A 22,106-nucleotide genomic window follows, 5' to 3' on the forward strand; every position below is an offset into this window, starting at 1 on the left:
TCCCTGAAACTTGGAGAAACAGGGTGTTTTTCAGGGGAATTGATGGGGACACTCCACCAGCAATTCCCTAGCAAACATTTAATGCAGAATTCTTTTTTTCTTTCTTCCAGCTCCCTTGCAGAAATGAGTTGTTACTCTCAAAAGGCTGGGAGACTAGCACAAACAGAATTACTTTTTCACACGAATGGCCTTCCCACTTGTTTTACTACTTAGGTCCCAGATAGGGCGAAACAGAGCCTGTTTTACTGCTTTCCTGCCTAATGTTAGGCAAAAGCAAATCTTGCTTCCTTCCCAGCCTGCTTGTTGCACACACACACACACACACACACACACAGACACACACACACAGAGCAACAAAGCCAGGGGGCAGCTGTAACAAGGCCCACTGCAAAGCAGATGCTTTGGAGGCTCCAAATCCCACCTGCAGTGGCTCCGTCAGACAAGAGCAAGCTTGCGTCAGCATCCCAGAACCAGCCTGGTAGTTCCCCCCTCCCTCATCTTGTCTCCATTCTCCCCAGCCCCTGCTCCCAAGACCTTGCCAGGCCATGCCATTTGCTGGGCTCGATAAAAGGAGCGAGTTTCCTGCTCCTTTGGTGTAAATACCAAAGGTGTGAGAAGTGAGAGGATAATGTTCACTCCCGTTTTGCTTGATCTAAGGAGCTTGGTCGAGGCCCAGAGCAGGAGGCTGGTCTTTGAAAGGGAAACTGAAAGTGAGCTGCTGGTTTCTTGGGAATGCATGTGGATGTTAATTTTATAGAATGGCAGATGTTGGAAAAGTCCTTGAAGGTGGCCAAGTCCATCTGTCCAGCAAAATGGAACAAAGCTATGTTGCTTGTGGACCAAAAGTACTACAAGCCCCAGCTTTTATCCCCTCCAAGTAGAATGAGACAAGCCCACTCATATAGATCCGATTCATTGAATTAAACCAAGGCTTCCTTTTCATTCCAAGCTGAGATTTTTAGGAATCCAAGGATGAAAGCCCATCATTATTTCACTGGCACAATGGGGAGACACCTTTGGAGATCCTGCCAGCTGTGCAAGGGGCTGGGCCTGTGGGAGGATGCACGTGCCCAGATTCTTCTCAGGGCCAATACCGTGTTTGCAACAGCAAACAAATGGGACAGACATTGCTTGAGTGATTTCATACAGACAAAAAGACCAAATGGAACAAACTTTGCTTTAATGAGAAAGACAGATTTTGTCTTAATGAAAGCAAGATATTAACAAAAGATGGAGCTTAACGAGCAACGCTAAACCTCTTACATTGACCGATAATAACCTAACAGTAATAATCTAATAAGCTAATAATGGACCAAACCCCTTCCGTTGACGGATAATAATCTAACAAGGTAATAATCTAATCTAATAATCTAACAATAAAAATATCATAACCTAATAACCTAAGAATCGAATAATCAAATTATCTAATCACAATAATAATCTAATAATCCTAATAACCCTTTAAGAAAGCTAATGAATCTGAAGTAACAAATTGAGAAATGTCTATCTAGTCAACTAAATTGAAGAATAAACAATCCTAATAAACTACTGAAAAAGCAATCTGATTTCTATCTAGAGCCATTTGGCAGATAATTCTTGTGAGGCCCGGACAAGCGGCAGGGTTAATTTGGTCTTTTCTTCTTGGGGAGAGGCCCTGCTTCCTTCCGTGGGCGAAGGCTTCTCCGATGTGCGTTCCTTTCCTTGACGGTTTCAAACACCCTGGAAGACAGGAAACAAACCATCCATTGTTAATTCAATACACCCCATTAAACCGAGCTCCAAGATTTCCATGTCTCCGTGAATTTCTGTCTTTTCTGGCTGTGGCACCTCTGTAAATTGATCAGAAGCATAAACCTGATCTTTCTGGTTGCAGTTCCTTCAAACGTCTTCCTCCTTTTGCTTCATCTTATTTTTGATTTGGTCAGCACCATCAAAGCAAGCTTTGGTCTCCCTATTCCTACTTGTGTTCGAATTGTGTCTTGGTGGGGCACGGCAAGGTTTCCCTGGGAACGCTGGGCTTTAACCAAGCTCTTTGGGGTGCAAGTGGCTTGTAAGGCTTTGCACGGCGGTGAGAGGCGATCCTGCGAGTGCCCTCAGCTTCCCCCGTGGTGCCTTTGAACACGGTCAGCCTGTTTTAGTCCAAAGGCGCAGGCTTTGAGAAGAAAGAGGTAGAACTTGCGCACCGCTTGCACTGGCCGCAGGGAAAGGGGCCTCCCGCCAAATGGGGTGGCTGGGGCGCTTGGCAGCAGGGACACTCCGCGTTGCGGGCCCTCTTGCGGCTTCTCTTCCCTGTCTCCCCATTCTCCTTTCTGGGAGGGCTTTGGCTCCTCTTTGGTTCGCTCACAGTCTGGAAATCAAAGAATCCTTATCAATTTTTCCTTCCTCTCACAAAGCTGGAAATCAGAGCGTCCAGCACCAAAATCCATGGGCCTAAGCAAATTCCTCCCAAGCCTAAAGAGCTGGGAAAACAGCTGGATTTGGGGGCAGGCTGCAGCGCAATGCAAACACAGCACTTGGAGGAAAAAACGCCTCCTTTCTACGGCCTGAAGGGGTGGGATCAATACGTGCCTATCTATAGTTCTGCATTTCTTAATTGTACCTCTCTGCCTAGCATCTATTTACCCCTAGTTCTCCTCCCTGTCCAGGGAATGGCTTTTAAATTCAGCCAAATTCATAAAGACACACAGCTACCCAGTTTCTACTGCCCAAACTAATCTCTTTCTCTCTCTCTCTGTGAAGCAAATTCTGGTTTGTCAGTAAGGAAAGTTTTAGCAGAGCCACAGCACGGGCAGCTCCTTTTTGGGGAGTCGACTGGCATGCTACAAAAGGTCCCTGAACATCTGCAGAATCTCCACGAGCGCAGCCAGCATTACTGATGTTAGAAAGCAGTGGGGAATGAAGGATCTGATTGGAATCAGGGAGGGTACCAGCTCTTGAGAAAGCAGTCAGTAGAGCGTCCAAGCCCAGTTTGGTGACAGTGCTGCTTTCTTGGGTCAAAGTTATGCTCCATAAGAGCATAAGAGCAGCAGCACCAACAAGGCCTGGGCAGCATCTGCTGCGCCTTTCCAGTGGATGGGACAATGTGATCCTGGCAGAGCAGTGTCTCACAGGCTTGCCAGCAGGTTTAGTCCCCTTCTCCCAGTTTCTCCACCCTCCGGGCTTGTCTTGATTTTCTTCCCACTCACCTGAGCAAGACTTTTGGCAAGTTTATATTCTTTTTTCCAGGTGTAGTAGTAGTCCACACACTGGGCCACAGTCTTGCTCTGAATCTGTTGGGAAGAGAAAAAGAAGGACTCTAAAATGGCCATCCTGTAGGGTGCATTGGAGAAAAAGCAGAGTTCTGGAGTCACCTCGGAAGCAAAATCACGGCGTAAATTGAGTAGGGTGTAAAATGAAGTAAATAGCGGGTAAAAGAGGCATTATGCAGTGTGTATTATACAGTGTATTACGCTATGTGGGAACGCATGCGATGCAGAGATCAACAACAAATCCGTGTAGCACAGTTTTTCTTTCCCCCATTCACTCCAGCTCTCCCAACACAGTGTGTTGCGGAAGCATCGGCGCACCTAGGAGACCAAATCTGACAGAAGAAGCCTTTGTCTTTGGAAAGAGCTTGGAGGAAAGGGCCTTTGAGGCAGAATCAGCCCTTTCTTGCAGGCCTTTAATATCCCGTTTCATTATTATGTTATTCTTCTTGGGATTTGAGAAGAGAGAGAGAGAGACTGGATTCCAGTATTTGGTAGCAGAAATAATCAACATTTCCTCCTGATGATCTGCTAGTTTAAAACAATGTCCTATGGCTTTACCTGCTTCTGGATGAGATGAAAATCCTTGCCATAGGTGTGAAAAGCCTTTTCGAAGGACTCCTTCTCCTCAGGTGTCCATTTGTCAGAGTCTGGCAAGAAAAGCAGCAGGTCAATTGATGCCTCCATCCACTTGCAGTAGATGCCACTGGCTGCCAAAACAAAATTGGCGCCATCCACCATTCACCTGCGTACATGTCTGCTCCCTTGGGAATAATGGAGACAGGAGCAGGCATTCTCCAGGGGGGAAAAAAAACCCCAAAACAACCCCAGGGAAAACTGCAATGCAAGCTGAAGGGGGAGATGCTGCTGCTTTCCCCTGCCCCAGGCAAGAGGAGGCCTTGTGGTGGCGTTATTAGTTGAAGCACAAATGCTTGCCATGGCAATTAAGGGGACGGCAGGCAGTATCTGTCAGTGAAGGAACAAGCTGTGCTTGGCTTACCTGTGTAATGATAATCAGCCAAGGGGTGGCCTTGAGGTGTGGGAGGCCCCCCTGAGAGCAACATGTCCAGAGCCTCCTGCAAGATCAAAGGGAAAAAGGCTTTAGCTTCCCCGCCATAGAAAGGAGCCAACAAACCATCAACGCCGCTACCTTTCAGCTACTTTGCCTCTTCAGGGGTTCAGCCCGCTGGATCTCCTATGGGTTCAACACTGGGGGTTGCTCCCAAACCTTCCTTTTTACTGCCCAAGCCTTTGATCCAACTTGCCAAAGCGTGGCATGTTGCTCACCACCTCAATGCTTCTCCTGAAGCCAGAATTGCCTGCGCTCACTGAGGCTTGTGGGGATTTCCCCTCAGTTCCCCGCAGAATGTGTTAGAGCACACAGATGTGCGGGAGATCGACAAGGGAGCAGGCTGTGGGAGCTGCCAGCAGCGCCTCCAGGAGAGATATTCTCCCTGCTCAAGCCATTTGGGCTCGCCTCTGCTGTAGCTGGAGGAGACACAGCGGGCAGCAAGTTCTCCACTCCTTGTTAGCCCCCCTTCTTCAAAGAGCAGCCAGGAGTGGCTATCCCAGTGCCCAGGCCTTAGGAATTCCCTGTCCGCTCTTCTGGGCACCCAAAGAGCCGCTTCTTACCGGAAGGCTGCCGCGTGCCTGGTGCAGGCAGTGCAGGGCCAGCTCCAGGTTAGCCGCTGGCCCGGAAACGCCACGGGCGCTGGCCATGTCCAAGAGCTGTCTTACTGCAAGCACAACACAAACCCACTGAAAGTCAGGCTTGAAGGAAGAAAGGGGAAAGGCTGCAATACAAGGGAGAAGGAAAGCACAAGAGCTAAAGACAGCCAAGCGGCTGGAGAGCATGGAAAGGATAGCAAAGAAAGGGGCAGCTGAACCAAGGGCCCACGTAGTGCTGGCTCTCCCTTGAAAGCAGCCTTTGGAATAAGAGGCAGGGGCCAATCTCTCCCCTTCCAGTGGCCAATGCCCCTGACCGGTAGGGAGAGGCGGCAAGTTGTTCTTTTTCCCGCTCTGCTGCAAGAATGGAGCATTCCCCTTGCCTCTAACACTCCCATGGGAGAAGATGGGTGAGACAAGGAGAGATGCAGAGCATGCCAAAAGCTGCCTTTTACCAACAAAAAGGAGCATTTGACACGCCGAGGTATCTCAGGGCTGGAAGAAAAGCTTGGCAGCTACCTCTGTCAGGTTTTCCCATGTCAGAGTCATCTTCCTCCAAAGGCTTCCAGACCAGGGATGCATGCTCTTCCTCCTCACTCGCTGCTGTGGTCTGCAGCTCGGGGAGCTCAGCCTGAAAGTCACTGCCAACCCTGATGTGTCTAAAGGGCAAAGGGAGTGGAGGGGAGAAGGGCAAGTGGTCAAGAGACACATGCCACAGACAGGCTTGAAGCAATCCCAGCCCAACTGGGAAATGACAGGTCTCCTCCTCGCCATTCCTCAGCTTTGCCGCTCTTTAATCCCTAGGGCAAAACTCACGGTCCAGTGTGGGCTCTTGCTTTCCTTTTCATTGTGCCTCTCCTTTGCACCTGGAAGAGAGCAAAACAATGGCCCAGATAAAAAGAATTCAGCCAAGATGTGTCGCTAGCCTTCCTTCTCCTCCTCGTCGTCATTGCAAAGCACAAGCTCCTGCGTCCCAGCTCCCCTCAATTTGGTGCAATTGCTGGGTTTTTCACGTGGAACTTGCAAGGCAGGAGCCTGTGGCAGCCTGCAGTGTCCTCAAGAGGGGAAGACTGAGGGACAGGCAGTCTTGCCTTCAGGCTTGCCTTCAGTCTTGGGGCCAGTGAGAAGAGCCAAGAGGATGGCATGGAAGTTGTGCCAGGGAAGGCTTAGCTTGGATAGGAGGACCAGGTTCTTCAGCCAGAGGGTGGTTGGGCACTGGCACAGCCTCCCTAGGGAAGGGGTCACAGCACCAGGCCTGACAGAGCTGAAAAATGGACATTTGGCCATTGCTCTGGGGCACAGGGTGCGATTCTTGAGGCTGTCCTGGGCGGGGCCAGGAGCCAGACTCAACTTTGTGGGTGCCTTGCAACCCAGAAAGTTCTGCCATACTGTGACTGTGTTGTTGAGAAGGACCACTCCAGGCAGCCCCATTTCACAGCTGCCTCTGACCATGAGGCAGAGGCAGCCCTAGAGGCATTGAAAAACATAGACAAATTGATCCCAATATCTCCATAGAGATAAGAGGATCTATCCTCTATCATTCATCTACAGGGATGCAATGCAGGTAGGAAAAAAAGAATCTAGAAAGATACTAAAATCTAATGTCAGTGTAAATGATGAAAGTATGTAAGAATGGCTGAAACCAGGCCATTTTTGTAAGTGAAAGCCAAGTATTGGAGGACCGTGTCTGTCTTCTGCTTGGTGGGACAGCCAAGTGGAGCCTCCTGCCGTTCTCTTAGTGGTTTGGGGGCAAACGGGGATTTTCTTACCTTTGCCAGTGCCAAAGTAGTGTGGGGATGCCTGCTGGCAGACGAGATCAGGATGTCTACAAGGAGGCCAGATCTGGCACTGAGGCTAGAAGGTGGCTGGTCAGGGGCAGCCCAGGAGCAGATCCTGCAGCTGCTGCTCCAGCGCTGGTCCAGCACCAGTGTTCCACCAACGGCCACAGGAGTGGGAGACAACGACGACAGTTGCTATGGGCACAGCCCAACATTCCATGCCTGGGGGAGCCAGGGGAGCCAGGGGAGCCAGGGGACACAAACAGGGATGGGGCACCTTGGCCTCTTTTACTTCTGCTGCTGCAAGGTTGCCCTGAGGACCTGCCCACTGGGCCATTTCTTGCTAGACCTGTGGACAGGGCAAAGCAGTGCAGGGAGAGCCCTGGGTCTTCTGCGTGCTTCTCTGGAAGGTGCCTCCAGCTGAACGGGAGCGTGGCTCTGTCAAAGGGCCCGTAGCACATTGTCTGCACTGGAGAAGCAGAAGGATCCTGGCCCTGTCTCTGCTCCAGCTGCGAGAGGAGCAAGAGCCTGCCAGTCGTTCAGTGGAGAGGCAGCTCCACAGCTTTCTCTCAAAGTGGAAGCAATCATCCAGCCCCCTTTATAAACTGTCTGATGTCTAATGATGTCTCTTGATGTTTCCCTGCCTTTGAGCTGAGCAGCCTCTCACCTCAACCGTCATTCCCTGAAACTTGGAGAAACAGGGTGTTTTTCAGGGGAATTGATGGGGACACTCCACCAGCAATTCCCTAGCAAACATTTAATGCAGAATTCTTTTTTTCTTTCTTCCAGCTCCCTTGCAGAAATGAGATGTTACTCTCAAAAGGCTGGGAGACTAGCACAAACAGAATTACTTTTTCACACGAATGGCCTTCCCACTTGTTTTACTACTTAGGTCCCAGATAGGGCAAAACAGAGCCTGTTTTACTGCTTTCCTGCCTAATGTTAGGCAAAAGCAAATCTTGCTTCCTTCCCAGCCTTCTTGTTGCACACACACACACACACACACACACACACACACACACAGAGCAGCAAAGCCAGGGGGCAGCTGTAAAAAGACCGACTGCAAAGCAGATGCTTTGGAGGCTCCAAATGCCACCTGCAGTGGCTCCGTCAGACAAGAGCAAGCTTGCGTCAGCATCCCAGAACCAGCCTGGTAGTTCCCCCCTCCCTCATCTCGTCTCCATTCTCCCCAGCCCCTGCTACCAAGACCTTGCCAGGCCATGCCATTTGCTGGGCTCGATAAAAGGAGCGAGTTTCCTGCTCCTTTGGTGTAAATACCAAAGGTGTGAGAAGTGAGAGGATAATGTTCACTCCCGCTTTGCTTGATCTAAGGAGCTTGGTTGAGGCCCAGAGCAGGAGGCTGGTCTTTGAAAGGGAAGCTGAAAGTGAGCTGCTGGTTTCTTGGGAGTGCATGTGGATGTTAATTTTATAGAATGGCAGAGGTTGGAAAAGTCCTTGAAGGTGGCCAAGTCCATCTGTCCAGCAAAATGGAACAAAGCTATGTTGCTTGTGGACCAAAAGTACTACAAGCCCCAGCTTTTATCCCCTCCAAGTAGAATGAGACAAGCCCACTCATATAGATCCGATTCATTGAATTAAACCAAGGCTTCCTTTTCATTCCAAGCTGAGATTTTTAGGAATCCAAGGATGAAAGCCCATCATTATTTCATTGGCACAATGGGGAGACACCTTTGGAGGTCCTGCCAGCTGTGCAAGGGGCTGGGCCTGTGGGAGGATGCATGTGCCCAGATTCTTCTCAGGGCCAATAGCGTGTGTGCAACAGCAAACAAATGGGACAGACATTGCTTGAGTGATTTCATACAGACAAAAAGACCAAATGGAACAAACTTTGCTTTAATGAGAAAGACAGATTTTGTCTTCATGAAAACAAGATGCTTACGAAAGATGGAGCTTAACGAGCAACACTAAACCTCTTACATTGACCGATAATAATCTAACAATAATAATCTAATACGCTAATAATGGACCAAACCCCTTCCATTGACGGATAATAATCTAACAATAATAATCTAACAAGGTAATAATCTAATCTAATAATCTAACAATAAAAATATCATAACCTAATAACCTAAGAATCGAATAATCAAATAATCTAATCACAATAATAATCTAATAATCCTAATAACCCTTTAAGAAAGCTAATGAATCTGAAGTAACAAATTGAGAAATGTCTATCTAGTCAACTAAATTGAAGAATAAACAATCCTAATAAACTACTGAAAAACCAATCTGATTTCTATCTAGAGCCATTTGGCAGATAATTCTTGTGAGGCCCGGACAAGCGGCAGGGTTAATTTGGTCTTTTCTTCTTGGGGAGAGGCCCTGCTTCCTTCCGTGGGCGAAGGCTTCTCCGATGTGCGTTCCTTTCCTTGACGGTTTCAAACACCCTGGAAGACAGGAAACAAACCATCCATTGTTAATTCAATACACCCCATTAAACCAAGCTCCAAGATTTCCATTTCTCTGTGAATTTCTGTCTTTTCTGGCTGTGGCACCTCTGTAAATTGATCAGAAGCATAAATCTGATCTTTTTGGTTGCAGTTCCTTCAAACGTCTTCCTCCTTTTGCTTCATCTTATTTTTGATTTGATCGGCACCATCAAAGCAAGCTTTGGTCTCCCTGTTCCTACTTGTGTTCGAATTGTGTCTTGGTGGGGCACGGCAAGGTTTCCCTGGGAACGCTGGGCTTTAACCAAGCTCTTTGGGGTGAAAGTGCATTGTAAGGCTTTGCACGGCGGTGAGAGGCGATCCTGCGAGTGCCCTCAGCTTCCCCCGTGGTGCCTTTGAACACGGTCAGCCTGTTTTAGTCCAAAGGCGCAGGCTTTGAGCAGAAAGAGGTAGAACTTGCGCACTGTTTGCACTGGCCGCAGGGAAAGGGGCCTCCCGCCAAATGGGGTGGCTGGGGCGCTTGGCAGCAGGGACACTCCGCGTTGCGGGCCCTCTTGCGGCTTCTCTTCCCTGTCTCCCCATTCTCCTTTCTGGGAGGGCTTTGGCTCCTCTTTGGTTCGCTCACAGTCTGGAAATCAAAGAATCCTTATCAATTTTTCCTTCCTCTCACAAAGCTGGAAATCAGAGCGTCCAGCACCAAAATCCATGGGCCTAAGCAAATTCCTCCCAAGCCTAAAGAGCTGGGAAAACAGCTGGATTTGGGGGCAGGCTGCAGCGCAATGCAAACACAGCACTTGGAGGAAAAAACGCCTCCTTTCTACGGCCTGAAGGGGTGGGATCAATACGTGCCTATCTATAGTTCTGCATTTCTTAATTGTACCTCTCTGCCTAGCATCTATTTACCCCTAGTTCTCCTCCCTGTCCAGGGAATGGCTTTTAAATTCAGCCAAATTCATAAAGACACACAGCTACCCAGTTTCTACTGCCCAAACTAATCTCTTTCTCTCTCTCTCTGTGAAGCAAATTCTGGTTTGTCAGTAAGGAAAGTTTTAGCAGAGCCACAGCACGGGCAGCTCCTTTTTGGGGAGTCGACTGGCATGCTACAAAAGGTCCCTGAACATCTGCAGAATCTCCACGAGCGCAGCCAGCATTACTGATGTTAGAAAGCAGTGGGGAATGAAGGATCTGATTGGAATCAGGGAGGGTACCAGCTCTTGAGAAAGCAGTCAGTAGAGCGTCCAAGCCCAGTTTGGTGACAGTGCTGCTTTCTTGGGTCAAAGTTATGCTCCATAAGAGCATAAGAGCAGCAGCACCAACAAGGCCTGGGCAGCATCTGCTGCGCCTTTCCAGTGGATGGGACAATGTGATCCTGGCAGAGCAGTGTCTCACAGGCTTGCCAGCAGGTTTAGTCCCCTTCTCCCAGTTTCTCCACCCTCCGGGCTTGTCTTGATTTTCTTCCCACTCACCTGAGCAAGACTTTTGGCAAGTTTATATTCTTTTTTCCAGGTGTAGTAGTAGTCCACACACTGGGCCACAGTCTTGCTCTGAATCTGTTGGGAAGAGAAAAAGAAGGACTCTAAAATGGCCATCCTGTAGGGTGCATTGGAGAAAAAGCAGAGTTCTGGAGTCACCTCGGAAGCAAAATCACGGCGTAAATTGAGTAGGGTGTAAAATGAAGTAAATAGCGGGTAAAAGAGGCATTATGCAGTGTGTATTATACAGTGTATTACGCTATGTGGGAACGCATGCGATGCAGAGATCAACAACAAATCCGTAGCACAGTTTTTCTTTCCCCCATTCACTCCAGCTCTCCCAACACAGTGTGTTGCGGAAGCATTGGCGCACCTAGGAGACCAAATCTGACAGAAGAAGCCTTTGTCTTTGGAAAGAGCTTGGAGGAAAGGGCCTTTGAGGCAGAATCAGCCCTTTCTTGCAGGCCTTTAATATCCCGTTTCATTATTATGTTATTCTTCTTGGGATTTGAGAAGAGAGAGAGAGAGACTGGATTCCAGTATTTGGTAGCAGAAATAATCAACATTTCCTCCTGATGATCTGCTAGTTTAAAACAATGTCCTATGGCTTTACCTGCTTCTGGATGAGATGAAAATCCTTGCCATAGGTGTGAAAAGCCTTTTCGAAGGACTCCTTCTCCTCAGGTGTCCATTTGTCAGAGTCTGGCAAGAAAAGCAGCAGGTCAATTGATGCCTCCATCCACTTGCAGTAGATGCCACTGGCTGCCAAAACAAAATTGGCGCCATCCACCATTCACCTGCGTACATGTCTGCTCCCTTGGGAATAATGGAGACAGGAGCAGGCATTCTCCAGGGGGGAAAAAAAACCCCAAAACAACCCCAGGGAAAACTGCAATGCAAGCTGAAGGGGGAGATGCTGCTGCTTTCCCCTGCCCCAGGCAAGAGGAGGCCTTGTGGTGGCGTTATTAGTTGAAGCACAAATGCTTGCCATGGCAATTAAGGGGACGGCAGGCAGTATCTGTCAGTGAAGGAACAAGCTGTGCTTGGCTTACCTGTGTAATGATAATCAGCCAAGGGGTGGCCTTGAGGTGTGGGAGGCCCCCCTGAGAGCAACATGTCCAGAGCCTCCTGCAAGATCAAAGGGAAAAAGGCTTTAGCTTCCCCGCCATAGAAAGGAGCCAACAAACCATCAACGCCGCTACCTTTCAGCTACTTTGCCTCTTCAGGGGTTCAGCCCGCTGGATCTCCTATGGGTTCAACACTGGGGGTTGCTCCCAAACCTTCCTTTTTACTGCCCAAGCCTTTGATCCAACTTGCCAAAGCGTGGCATGTTGCTCACCACCTCAATGCTTCTCCTGAAGCCAGAATTGCCTGCGCTCACTGAGGCTTGTGGGGATTTCCCCTCAGTTCCCCGCAGAATGTGTTAGAGCACACAGATGTGCGGGAGATCGACAAGGGAGCAGGCTGTGGGAGCTGCCAGCAGCGCCTCCAGGAGAGATATTCTCCCTGCTCAAGCCATTTGGGCTCGCCTCTGCTGTAGCTGGAGGAGACACAGCGGGCAGCAAGTTCTCCACTCCTTGTTAGCCCCCCTTCTTCAAAGAGCAGCCAGGAGTGGCTATCCCAGTGCCCAGGCCTTAGGAATTCCCTGTCCGCTCTTCTGGGCACCCAAAGAGCCGCTTCTTACCGGAAGGCTGCCGCGTGCCTGGTGCAGGCAGTGCAGGGCCAGCTCCAGGTTAGCCGCTGGCCCGGAAACGCCACGGGCGCTGGCCATGTCCAAGAGCTGTCTTACTGCAAGCACAACACAAACCCACTGAAAGTCAGGCTTGAAGGAAGAAAGGGGAAAGGCTGCAATACAAGGGAGAAGGAAAGCGCAAGAGCTAAAGACAGCCAAGCGGCTGGAGAGCATGGAAAGGATAGCAAAGAAAGGGGCAGCTGAACCAAGGGCCCACGTAGTGCTGGCTCTCCCTTGAAAGCAGCCTTTGGAATAAGAGGCAGGGGCCAATCTCTCCCCTTCCAGTGGCCAATGCCCCTGACCGGTAGGGAGAGGCGGCAAGTTGTTCTTTTTCCCGCTCTGCTGCAAGAATGGAGCATTCCCCTTGCCTCTAACACTCCCATGGGAGAAGATGGGTGAGACAAGGAGAGATGCAGAGCATGCCAAAAGCTGCCTTTTACCAACAAAAAGGAGCATTTGACACGCCGAGGTATCTCAGGGCTGGAAGAAAAGCTTGGCAGCTACCTCTGTCAGGTTTTCCCATGTCAGAGTCATCTTCCTCCAAAGGCTTCCAGACCAGGGATGCATGCTCTTCCTCCTCACTCGCTGCTGTGGTCTGCAGCTCGGGGAGCTCAGCCTGAAAGTCACTGCCAACCCTGATGTGTCTAAAGGGCAAAGGGAGTGGAGGGGAGAAGGGCAAGTGGTCAAGAGACACATGCCACAGACAGGCTTGAAGCAATCCCAGCCCAACTGGGAAATGACAGGTCTCCTCCTCGCCATTCCTCAGCTTTGCCGCTCTTTAATCCCTAGGGCAAAACTCACGGTCCAGTGTGGGCTCTTGCTTTCCTTTTCATTGTGCCTCTCCTTTGCACCTGGAAGAGAGCAAAACAATGGCCCAGATAAAAAGAATTCAGCCAAGATGTGTCGCTAGCCTTCCTTCTCCTCCTCGTCGTCATTGCAAAGCACAAGCTCCTGCGTCCCAGCTCCCCTCAATTTGGTGCAATTGCTGGGTTTTTCACGTGGAACTTGCGAGGCAGGAGCCTGTGGCAGCCTGCAGTGTCCTCAAGAGGGGAAGACTGAGGGACAGGCAGTCTTGCCTTCAGGCTTGCCTTCAGTCTTGGGGCCAGTGAGAAGAGCCAAGAGGATGGCATGGAAGTTGTGCCAGGGAAGGCTTAGCTTGGATAGGAGGACCAGGTTCTTCAGCCAGAGGGTGGTTGGGCACTGGCACAGCCTCCCTAGGGAAGGGGTCACAGCACCAGGCCTGACAGAGCTGAAAAATGGACATTTGGCCATTGCTCTGGGGCACAGGGTGCGATTCTTGAGGCTGTCCTGGGCGGGGCCAGGAGCCAGACTCGACTTTGTGGGTGCCTTGCAACCCAGAAAGTTCTGCCATACTGTGACTGTGTTGTTGAGAAGGACCACTCCAGGCAGCCCCATTTCACAGCTGCCTCTGACCATGAGGCAGAGGCAGCCCTAGAGGCATTGAAAAACATAGACAAATTGATCCCAATATCTCCATAGAGATAAGTGGATCTATCCTCTATCATTCATCTACAGAGATGCAATGCAGGTAGGAAAAAAAGAATCTAGAAAGATACTAAAATCTAATGTCAGTGTAAATGATGAAAGTATGTAAGAATGGCTGAAACCAGGCCATTTTTGTAAGTGAAAGCCAAGTATTGGAGGACCGTGTCTGTCTTCTGCTTGGTGGGACAGCCAAGTGGAGCCTCCTGCCGTTCTCTTAGTGGTTTGGGGGCAAACGGGGATTTTCTTACCTTTGCCAGTGCCAAAGTAGTGTGGGGATGCCTGCTGGCAGACGAGATCAGGATGTCTACAAGGAGGCCAGATCTGGCACTGAGGCTAGAAGGTGGCTGGTCAGGGGCAGCCCAGGAGCAGATCCTGCAGCTGCTGCTCCAGCGCTGGTCCAGCACCAGTGTTCCACCAACGGCCACAGGAGTGGGAGACAACGACGACAGTTGCTATGGGCACAGCCCAACATTCCATGCCTGGGGGAGCCAGGGGAGCCAGGGGAGCCAGGGGACACAAACAGGGATGGGGCACCTTGGCCTCTTTTACTTCTGCTGCTGCAAGGTTGCCCTGAGGACCTGCCCACTGGGCCATTTCTTGCTAGACCTGTGGACAGGGCAAAGCAGTGCAGGGAGAGCCCTGGGTCTTCTGCGTGCTTCTCTGGAAGGTGCCTCCAGCTGAACGGGAGCGTGGCTCTGTCAAAGGGCCCGTAGCACATTGTCTGCACTGGAGAAGCAGAAGGATCCTGGCCCTGGCTCTGCTCCAGCTGCGAGAGGAGCAAGAGCCTGCCAGTCGTTCAGTGGAGAGGCAGCTCCACAGCTTTCTCTCAAAGTGGAAGCAATCATCCAGCCCCCTTTATAAACTGTCTGATGTCTAATGATGTCTCTTGATGTTTCCCTGCCTTTGAGCTGAGCAGCCTCTCACCTCAACCGTCATTCCCTGAAACTTGGAGAAACAGGGTGTTTTTCAGGGGAATTGATGGGGACACTCCACCAGCAATTCCCTAGCAAACATTTAATGCAGAATTCTTTTTTTCTTTCTTCCAGCTCCCTTGCAGAAATGAGATGTTACTCTCAAAAGGCTGGGAGACTAGCACAAACAGAATTACTTTTTCACACGAATGGCCTTCCCACTTGTTTTACTACTTAGGTCCCAGATAGGGCAAAACAGAGCCTGTTTTACTGCTTTCCTGCCTAATGTTAGGCAAAAGCAAATCTTGCTTCCTTCCCAGCCTTCTTGTTGCACACACACACACACACACACACACACACACACACACACACACACACACACAGAGCAGCAAAGCCAGGGGGCAGCTGTAAAAAGACCGACTGCAAAGCAGATGCTTTGGAGGCTCCAAATGCCACCTGCAGTGGCTCCGTCAGACAAGAGCAAGCTTGCGTCAGCATCCCAGAACCAGCCTGGTAGTTCCCCCCTCCCTCATCTCGTCTCCATTCTCCCCAGCCCCTGCTACCAAGACCTTGCCAGGCCATGCCATTTGCTGGGCTCGATAAAAGGAGCGAGTTTCCTGCTCCTTTGGTGTAAATACCAAAGGTGTGAGAAGTGAGAGGATAATGTTCACTCCCGCTTTGCTTGATCTAAGGAGCTTGGTTGAGGCCCAGAGCAGGAGGCTGGTCTTTGAAAGGGAAGCTGAAAGTGAGCTGCTGGTTTCTTGGGAGTGCATGTGGATGTTAATTTTATAGAATGGCAGAGGTTGGAAAAGTCCTTGAAGGTGGCCAAGTCCATCTGTCCAGCAAAATGGAACAAAGCTATGTTGCTTGTGGACCAAAAGTACTACAAGCCCCAGCTTTTATCCCCTCCAAGTAGAATGAGACAAGCCCACTCATATAGATCCGATTCATTGAATTAAACCAAGGCTTCCTTTTCATTCCAAGCTGAGATTTTTAGGAATCCAAGGATGAAAGCCCATCATTATTTCATTGGCACAATGGGGAGACACCTTTGGAGGTCCTGCCAGCTGTGCAAGGGGCTGGGCCTGTGGGAGGATGCATGTGCCCAGATTCTTCTCAGGGCCAATAGCGTGTGTGCAACAGCAAACAAATGGGACAGACATTGCTTGAGTGATTTCATACAGACAAAAAGACCAAATGGAACAAACTTTGCTTTAATGAGAAAGACAGATTTTGTCTTCATGAAAACAAGATGCTTACGAAAGATGGAGCTTAACGAGCAACACTAAACCTCTTACATTGACCGATAATAATCTAACAATAATAATCTAATACGCTAATAATGGACCAAACCCCTTCCATTGACGGATAATAATCTAACAATAATAATCTAACAAGGTAATAATCTAATCTAATAATCTAACAATAAAAATATCATAACCTAATAACCTAAGAATCGAATAATCAAATAATCTAATCACAATAATAATCTAATAATCCTAATAACCCTTTAAGAAAGCTAATGAATCTGAAGTAACAAATTGAGAAATGTCTATCTAGTCAACTAAATTGAAGAATAAACAATCCTAATAAACTACTGAAAAACCAATCTGATTTCTATCTAGAGCCATTTGGCAGATAATTCTTGTGAGGCCCGGACAAGCGGCAGGGTTAATTTGGTCTTTTCTTCTTGGGGAGAGGCCCTGCTTCCTTCCGTGGGCGAAGGCTTCTCCGATGTGCGTTCCTTTCCTTGACGGTTTCAAACACCCTGGAAGACAGGAAACAAACCATCCATTGTTAATTCAATACACCCCATTAAACCAAGCTCCAAGATTTCCATTTCTCTGTGAATTTCTGTCTTTTCTGGCTGTGGCACCTCTGTAAATTGATCAGAAGCATAAATCTGATCTTTTTGGTTGCAGTTCCTTCAAACGTCTTCCTCCTTTTGCTTCATCTTATTTTTGATTTGATCGGCACCATCAAAGCAAGCTTTGGTCTCCCTGTTCCTACTTGTGTTCGAATTGTGTCTTGGTGGGGCACGGCAAGGTTTCCCTGGGAACGCTGGGCTTTAACCAAGCTCTTTGGGGTGAAAGTGCATTGTAAGGCTTTGCACGGCGGTGAGAGGCGATCCTGCGAGTGCCCTCAGCTTCCCCCGTGGTGCCTTTGAACACGGTCAGCCTGTTTTAGTCCAAAGGCGCAGGCTTTGAGCAGAAAGAGGTAGAACTTGCGCACTGTTTGCACTGGCCGCAGGGAAAGGGGCCTCCCGCCAAATGGGGTGGCTGGGGCGCTTGGCAGCAGGGACACTCCGCGTTGCGGGCCCTCTTGCGGCTTCTCTTCCCTGTCTCCCCATTCTCCTTTCTGGGAGGGCTTTGGCTCCTCTTTGGTTCGCTCACAGTCTGGAAATCAAAGAATCCTTATCAATTTTTCCTTCCTCTCACAAAGCTGGAAATCAGAGCGTCCAGCACCAAAATCCATGGGCCTAAGCAAATTCCTCCCAAGCCTAAAGAGCTGGGAAAACAGCTGGATTTGGGGGCAGGCTGCAGCGCAATGCAAACACAGCACTTGGAGGAAAAAACGCCTCCTTTCTACGGCCTGAAGGGGTGGGATCAATACGTGCCTATCTATAGTTCTGCATTTCTTAATTGTACCTCTCTGCCTAGCATCTATTTACCCCTAGTTCTCCTCCCTGTCCAGGGAATGGCTTTTAAATTCAGCCAAATTCATAAAGACACACAGCTACCCAGTTTCTACTGCCCAAACTAATCTCTTTCTCTCTCTCTCTGTGAAGCAAATTCTGGTTTGTCAGTAAGGAAAGTTTTAGCAGAGCCACAGCACGGGCAGCTCCTTTTTGGGGAGTCGACTGGCATGCTACAAAAGGTCCCTGAACATCTGCAGAATCTCCACGAGCGCAGCCAGCATTACTGATGTTAGAAAGCAGTGGGGAATGAAGGATCTGATTGGAATCAGGGAGGGTACCAGCTCTTGAGAAAGCAGTCAGTAGAGCGTCCAAGCCCAGTTTGGTGACAGTGCTGCTTTCTTGGGTCAAAGTTATGCTCCATAAGAGCATAAGAGCAGCAGCACCAACAAGGCCTGGGCAGCATCTGCTGCGCCTTTCCAGTGGATGGGACAATGTGATCCTGGCAGAGCAGTGTCTCACAGGCTTGCCAGCAGGTTTAGTCCCCTTCTCCCAGTTTCTCCACCCTCCGGGCTTGTCTTGATTTTCTTCCCACTCACCTGAGCAAGACTTTTGGCAAGTTTATATTCTTTTTTCCAGGTGTAGTAGTAGTCCACACACTGGGCCACAGTCTTGCTCTGAATCTGTTGGGAAGAGAAAAAGAAGGACTCTAAAATGGCCATCCTGTAGGGTGCATTGGAGAAAAAGCAGAGTTCTGGAGTCACCTCGGAAGCAAAATCACGGCGTAAATTGAGTAGGGTGTAAAATGAAGTAAATAGCGGGTAAAAGAGGCATTATGCAGTGTGTATTATACAGTGTATTACGCTATGTGGGAACGCATGCGATGCAGAGATCAACAACAAATCCGTAGCACAGTTTTTCTTTCCCCCATTCACTCCAGCTCTCCCAACACAGTGTGTTGCGGAAGCATTGGCGCACCTAGGAGACCAAATCTGACAGAAGAAGCCTTTGTCTTTGGAAAGAGCTTGGAGGAAAGGGCCTTTGAGGCAGAATCAGCCCTTTCTTGCAGGCCTTTAATATCCCGTTTCATTATTATGTTATTCTTCTTGGGATTTGAGAAGAGAGAGAGAGAGACTGGATTCCAGTATTTGGTAGCAGAAATAATCAACATTTCCTCCTGATGATCTGCTAGTTTAAAACAATGTCCTATGGCTTTACCTGCTTCTGGATGAGATGAAAATCCTTGCCATAGGTGTGAAAAGCCTTTTCGAAGGACTCCTTCTCCTCAGGTGTCCATTTGTCAGAGTCTGGCAAGAAAAGCAGCAGGTCAATTGATGCCTCCATCCACTTGCAGTAGATGCCACTGGCTGCCAAAACAAAATTGGCGCCATCCACCATTCACCTGCGTACATGTCTGCTCCCTTGGGAATAATGGAGACAGGAGCAGGCATTCTCCAGGGGGGAAAAAAAACCCCAAAACAACCCCAGGGAAAACTGCAATGCAAGCTGAAGGGGGAGATGCTGCTGCTTTCCCCTGCCCCAGGCAAGAGGAGGCCTTGTGGTGGCGTTATTAGTTGAAGCACAAATGCTTGCCATGGCAATTAAGGGGACGGCAGGCAGTATCTGTCAGTGAAGGAACAAGCTGTGCTTGGCTTACCTGTGTAATGATAATCAGCCAAGGGGTGGCCTTGAGGTGTGGGAGGCCCCCCTGAGAGCAACATGTCCAGAGCCTCCTGCAAGATCAAAGGGAAAAAGGCTTTAGCTTCCCCGCCATAGAAAGGAGCCAACAAACCATCAACGCCGCTACCTTTCAGCTACTTTGCCTCTTCAGGGGTTCAGCCCGCTGGATCTCCTATGGGTTCAACACTGGGGGTTGCTCCCAAACCTTCCTTTTTACTGCCCAAGCCTTTGATCCAACTTGCCAAAGCGTGGCATGTTGCTCACCACCTCAATGCTTCTCCTGAAGCCAGAATTGCCTGCGCTCACTGAGGCTTGTGGGGATTTCCCCTCAGTTCCCCGCAGAATGTGTTAGAGCACACAGATGTGCGGGAGATCGACAAGGGAGCAGGCTGTGGGAGCTGCCAGCAGCGCCTCCAGGAGAGATATTCTCCCTGCTCAAGCCATTTGGGCTCGCCTCTGCTGTAGCTGGAGGAGACACAGCGGGCAGCAAGTTCTCCACTCCTTGTTAGCCCCCCTTCTTCAAAGAGCAGCCAGGAGTGGCTATCCCAGTGCCCAGGCCTTAGGAATTCCCTGTCCGCTCTTCTGGGCACCCAAAGAGCCGCTTCTTACCGGAAGGCTGCCGCGTGCCTGGTGCAGGCAGTGCAGGGCCAGCTCCAGGTTAGCCGCTGGCCCGGAAACGCCACGGGCGCTGGCCATGTCCAAGAGCTGTCTTACTGCAAGCACAACACAAACCCACTGAAAGTCAGGCTTGAAGGAAGAAAGGGGAAAGGCTGCAATACAAGGGAGAAGGAAAGCGCAAGAGCTAAAGACAGCCAAGCGGCTGGAGAGCATGGAAAGGATAGCAAAGAAAGGGGCAGCTGAACCAAGGGCCCACGTAGTGCTGGCTCTCCCTTGAAAGCAGCCTTTGGAATAAGAGGCAGGGGCCAATCTCTCCCCTTCCAGTGGCCAATGCCCCTGACCGGTAGGGAGAGGCGGCAAGTTGTTCTTTTTCCCGCTCTGCTGCAAGAATGGAGCATTCCCCTTGCCTCTAACACTCCCATGGGAGAAGATGGGTGAGACAAGGAGAGATGCAGAGCATGCCAAAAGCTGCCTTTTACCAACAAAAAGGAGCATTTGACACGCCGAGGTATCTCAGGGCTGGAAGAAAAGCTTGGCAGCTACCTCTGTCAGGTTTTCCCATGTCAGAGTCATCTTCCTCCAAAGGCTTCCAGACCAGGGATGCATGCTCTTCCTCCTCACTCGCTGCTGTGGTCTGCAGCTCGGGGAGCTCAGCCTGAAAGTCACTGCCAACCCTGATGTGTCTAAAGGGCAAAGGGAGTGGAGGGGAGAAGGGCAAGTGGTCAAGAGACACATGCCACAGACAGGCTTGAAGCAATCCCAGCCCAACTGGGAAATGACAGGTCTCCTCCTCGCCATTCCTCAGCTTTGCCGCTCTTTAATCCCTAGGGCAAAACTCACGGTCCAGTGTGGGCTCTTGCTTTCCTTTTCATTGTGCCTCTCCTTTGCACCTGGAAGAGAGCAAAACAATGGCCCAGATAAAAAGAATTCAGCCAAGATGTGTCGCTAGCCTTCCTTCTCCTCCTCGTCGTCATTGCAAAGCACAAGCTCCTGCGTCCCAGCTCCCCTCAATTTGGTGCAATTGCTGGGTTTTTCACGTGGAACTTGCGAGGCAGGAGCCTGTGGCAGCCTGCAGTGTCCTCAAGAGGGGAAGACTGAGGGACAGGCAGTCTTGCCTTCAGGCTTGCCTTCAGTCTTGGGGCCAGTGAGAAGAGCCAAGAGGATGGCATGGAAGTTGTGCCAGGGAAGGCTTAGCTTGGATAGGAGGACCAGGTTCTTCAGCCAGAGGGTGGTTGGGCACTGGCACAGCCTCCCTAGGGAAGGGGTCACAGCACCAGGCCTGACAGAGCTGAAAAATGGACATTTGGCCATTGCTCTGGGGCACAGGGTGCGATTCTTGAGGCTGTCCTGGGCGGGGCCAGGAGCCAGACTCGACTTTGTGGGTGCCTTGCAACCCAGAAAGTTCTGCCATACTGTGACTGTGTTGTTGAGAAGGACCACTCCAGGCAGCCCCATTTCACAGCTGCCTCTGACCATGAGGCAGAGGCAGCCCTAGAGGCATTGAAAAACATAGACAAATTGATCCCAATATCTCCATAGAGATAAGTGGATCTATCCTCTATCATTCATCTACAGAGATGCAATGCAGGTAGGAAAAAAAGAATCTAGAAAGATACTAAAATCTAATGTCAGTGTAAATGATGAAAGTATGTAAGAATGGCTGAAACCAGGCCATTTTTGTAAGTGAAAGCCAAGTATTGGAGGACCGTGTCTGTCTTCTGCTTGGTGGGACAGCCAAGTGGAGCCTCCTGCCGTTCTCTTAGTGGTTTGGGGGCAAACGGGGATTTTCTTACCTTTGCCAGTGCCAAAGTAGTGTGGGGATGCCTGCTGGCAGACGAGATCAGGATGTCTACAAGGAGGCCAGATCTGGCACTGAGGCTAGAAGGTGGCTGGTCAGGGGCAGCCCAGGAGCAGATCCTGCAGCTGCTGCTCCAGCGCTGGTCCAGCACCAGTGTTCCACCAACGGCCACAGGAGTGGGAGACAACGACGACAGTTGCTATGGGCACAGCCCAACATTCCATGCCTGGGGGAGCCAGGGGAGCCAGGGGAGCCAGGGGACACAAACAGGGATGGGGCACCTTGGCCTCTTTTACTTCTGCTGCTGCAAGGTTGCCCTGAGGACCTGCCCACTGGGCCATTTCTTGCTAGACCTGTGGACAGGGCAAAGCAGTGCAGGGAGAGCCCTGGGTCTTCTGCGTGCTTCTCTGGAAGGTGCCTCCAGCTGAACGGGAGCGTGGCTCTGTCAAAGGGCCCGTAGCACATTGTCTGCACTGGAGAAGCAGAAGGATCCTGGCCCTGGCTCTGCTCCAGCTGCGAGAGGAGCAAGAGCCTGCCAGTCGTTCAGTGGAGAGGCAGCTCCACAGCTTTCTCTCAAAGTGGAAGCATTCATCCAGCCCCCTTTATAAACTGTCTGATGTCTAATGATGTCTCTTGATGTTTCCCTGCCTTTGAGCTG

General features: G+C 50.1%; 3 protein-coding genes and 1 long non-coding RNA gene across 4 annotated transcripts in view; 1 reads left to right on the forward strand and 3 right to left on the reverse strand.

Annotated features, from left to right (window-relative positions):
- LOC111941366 (uncharacterized) overlaps positions 1 to 22,106 on the forward strand; it is a 298,151-nt gene that overhangs the window by 58,369 nt on the left and 217,676 nt on the right. The gene's annotated exons all lie outside the window — the stretch shown is intronic.
- LOC147648472 (zinc finger protein 541-like) lies at positions 1,164 to 14,742 on the reverse strand. The gene is made up of 11 exons (XM_086868243.1): positions 14,731 to 14,742; positions 14,393 to 14,572; positions 14,055 to 14,258; positions 13,102 to 13,151; positions 12,805 to 12,944; positions 12,253 to 12,356; positions 11,621 to 11,696; positions 11,182 to 11,270; positions 10,563 to 10,646; positions 8,664 to 9,096; positions 1,164 to 1,301 (listed from the first exon to the last, which is right to left on the reverse strand). Exons 1-10 carry the CDS (start codon positions 14,740 to 14,742, stop codon positions 9,088 to 9,090), a joined length of 948 nt encoding a protein of 315 aa, XP_086724369.1. The 3' UTR covers positions 1,164 to 1,301; positions 8,664 to 9,087.
- On the reverse strand, positions 1,623 to 5,860 carry LOC147648473 (zinc finger protein 541-like). The gene is made up of 8 exons (XM_086868241.1): positions 5,727 to 5,860; positions 5,391 to 5,569; positions 4,878 to 4,981; positions 4,246 to 4,321; positions 3,807 to 3,895; positions 3,186 to 3,269; positions 2,184 to 2,347; positions 1,623 to 1,719 (listed from the first exon to the last, which is right to left on the reverse strand). The coding sequence occupies exons 1-8, from the start codon at positions 5,858 to 5,860 to the stop codon at positions 1,623 to 1,625; spliced, it is 927 nt and encodes a 308-aa protein (XP_086724367.1).
- LOC147648474 (zinc finger protein 541-like) lies at positions 15,916 to 20,534 on the reverse strand. Its single transcript, XM_086868521.1, has 8 exons — positions 20,491 to 20,534; positions 20,194 to 20,333; positions 19,642 to 19,745; positions 19,010 to 19,085; positions 18,571 to 18,659; positions 17,952 to 18,035; positions 16,950 to 17,113; positions 15,916 to 16,485 (listed from the first exon to the last, which is right to left on the reverse strand). Exons 1-8 carry the CDS (start codon positions 20,520 to 20,522, stop codon positions 16,389 to 16,391), a joined length of 786 nt encoding a protein of 261 aa, XP_086724647.1. The 5' UTR covers positions 20,523 to 20,534; the 3' UTR covers positions 15,916 to 16,388.

Source organism: Cyanistes caeruleus, chromosome Z, assembly GCF_971803275.1.
Source record: "Cyanistes caeruleus chromosome Z, bCyaCae1.hap1.1, whole genome shotgun sequence".
Taxonomy (NCBI): Eukaryota; Metazoa; Chordata; class Aves; order Passeriformes; family Paridae; genus Cyanistes; species Cyanistes caeruleus.

Coding starts and splice junctions, on each gene's coding strand:
- LOC147648473 (XM_086868241.1), bottom strand. CDS start 5,860: ATGACGACGAGGAGGAGAAGGAAGGCTAGCGACACATCTTGGCTGAAT. Junction 4,982..5,390: donor TCCAGCCCTGAGATACCTCG/GCGTGTCAAATG, acceptor TTGTGCTTGCAG/TAAGACAGCTCTTGGACATG. Junction 2,348..3,185: donor TTGCCAAAAGTCTTGCTCAG/GTGAGTGGGAAG, acceptor TTTGATTTCCAG/ACTGTGAGCGAACCAAAGAG.
- LOC147648472 (XM_086868243.1), bottom strand. Junction 11,271..11,620: donor GGCTGATTATCATTACACAG/GTAAGCCAAGCA, acceptor TTTTCTTGCCAG/ACTCTGACAAATGGACACCT. Junction 10,647..11,181: donor TTCATCTCATCCAGAAGCAG/GTAAAGCCATAG, acceptor TCTTCCCAACAG/ATTCAGAGCAAGACTGTGGC.
- LOC147648474 (XM_086868521.1), bottom strand. CDS start 20,522: ATGAAAAGGAAAGCAAGAGCCCACACTGGACC. Junction 20,334..20,490: donor GCAAGAGCCCACACTGGACC/GTGAGTTTTGCC, acceptor TTTGCCCTTTAG/ACACATCAGGGTTGGCAGTG. Junction 18,036..18,570: donor TTCATCTCATCCAGAAGCAG/GTAAAGCCATAG, acceptor TCTTCCCAACAG/ATTCAGAGCAAGACTGTGGC.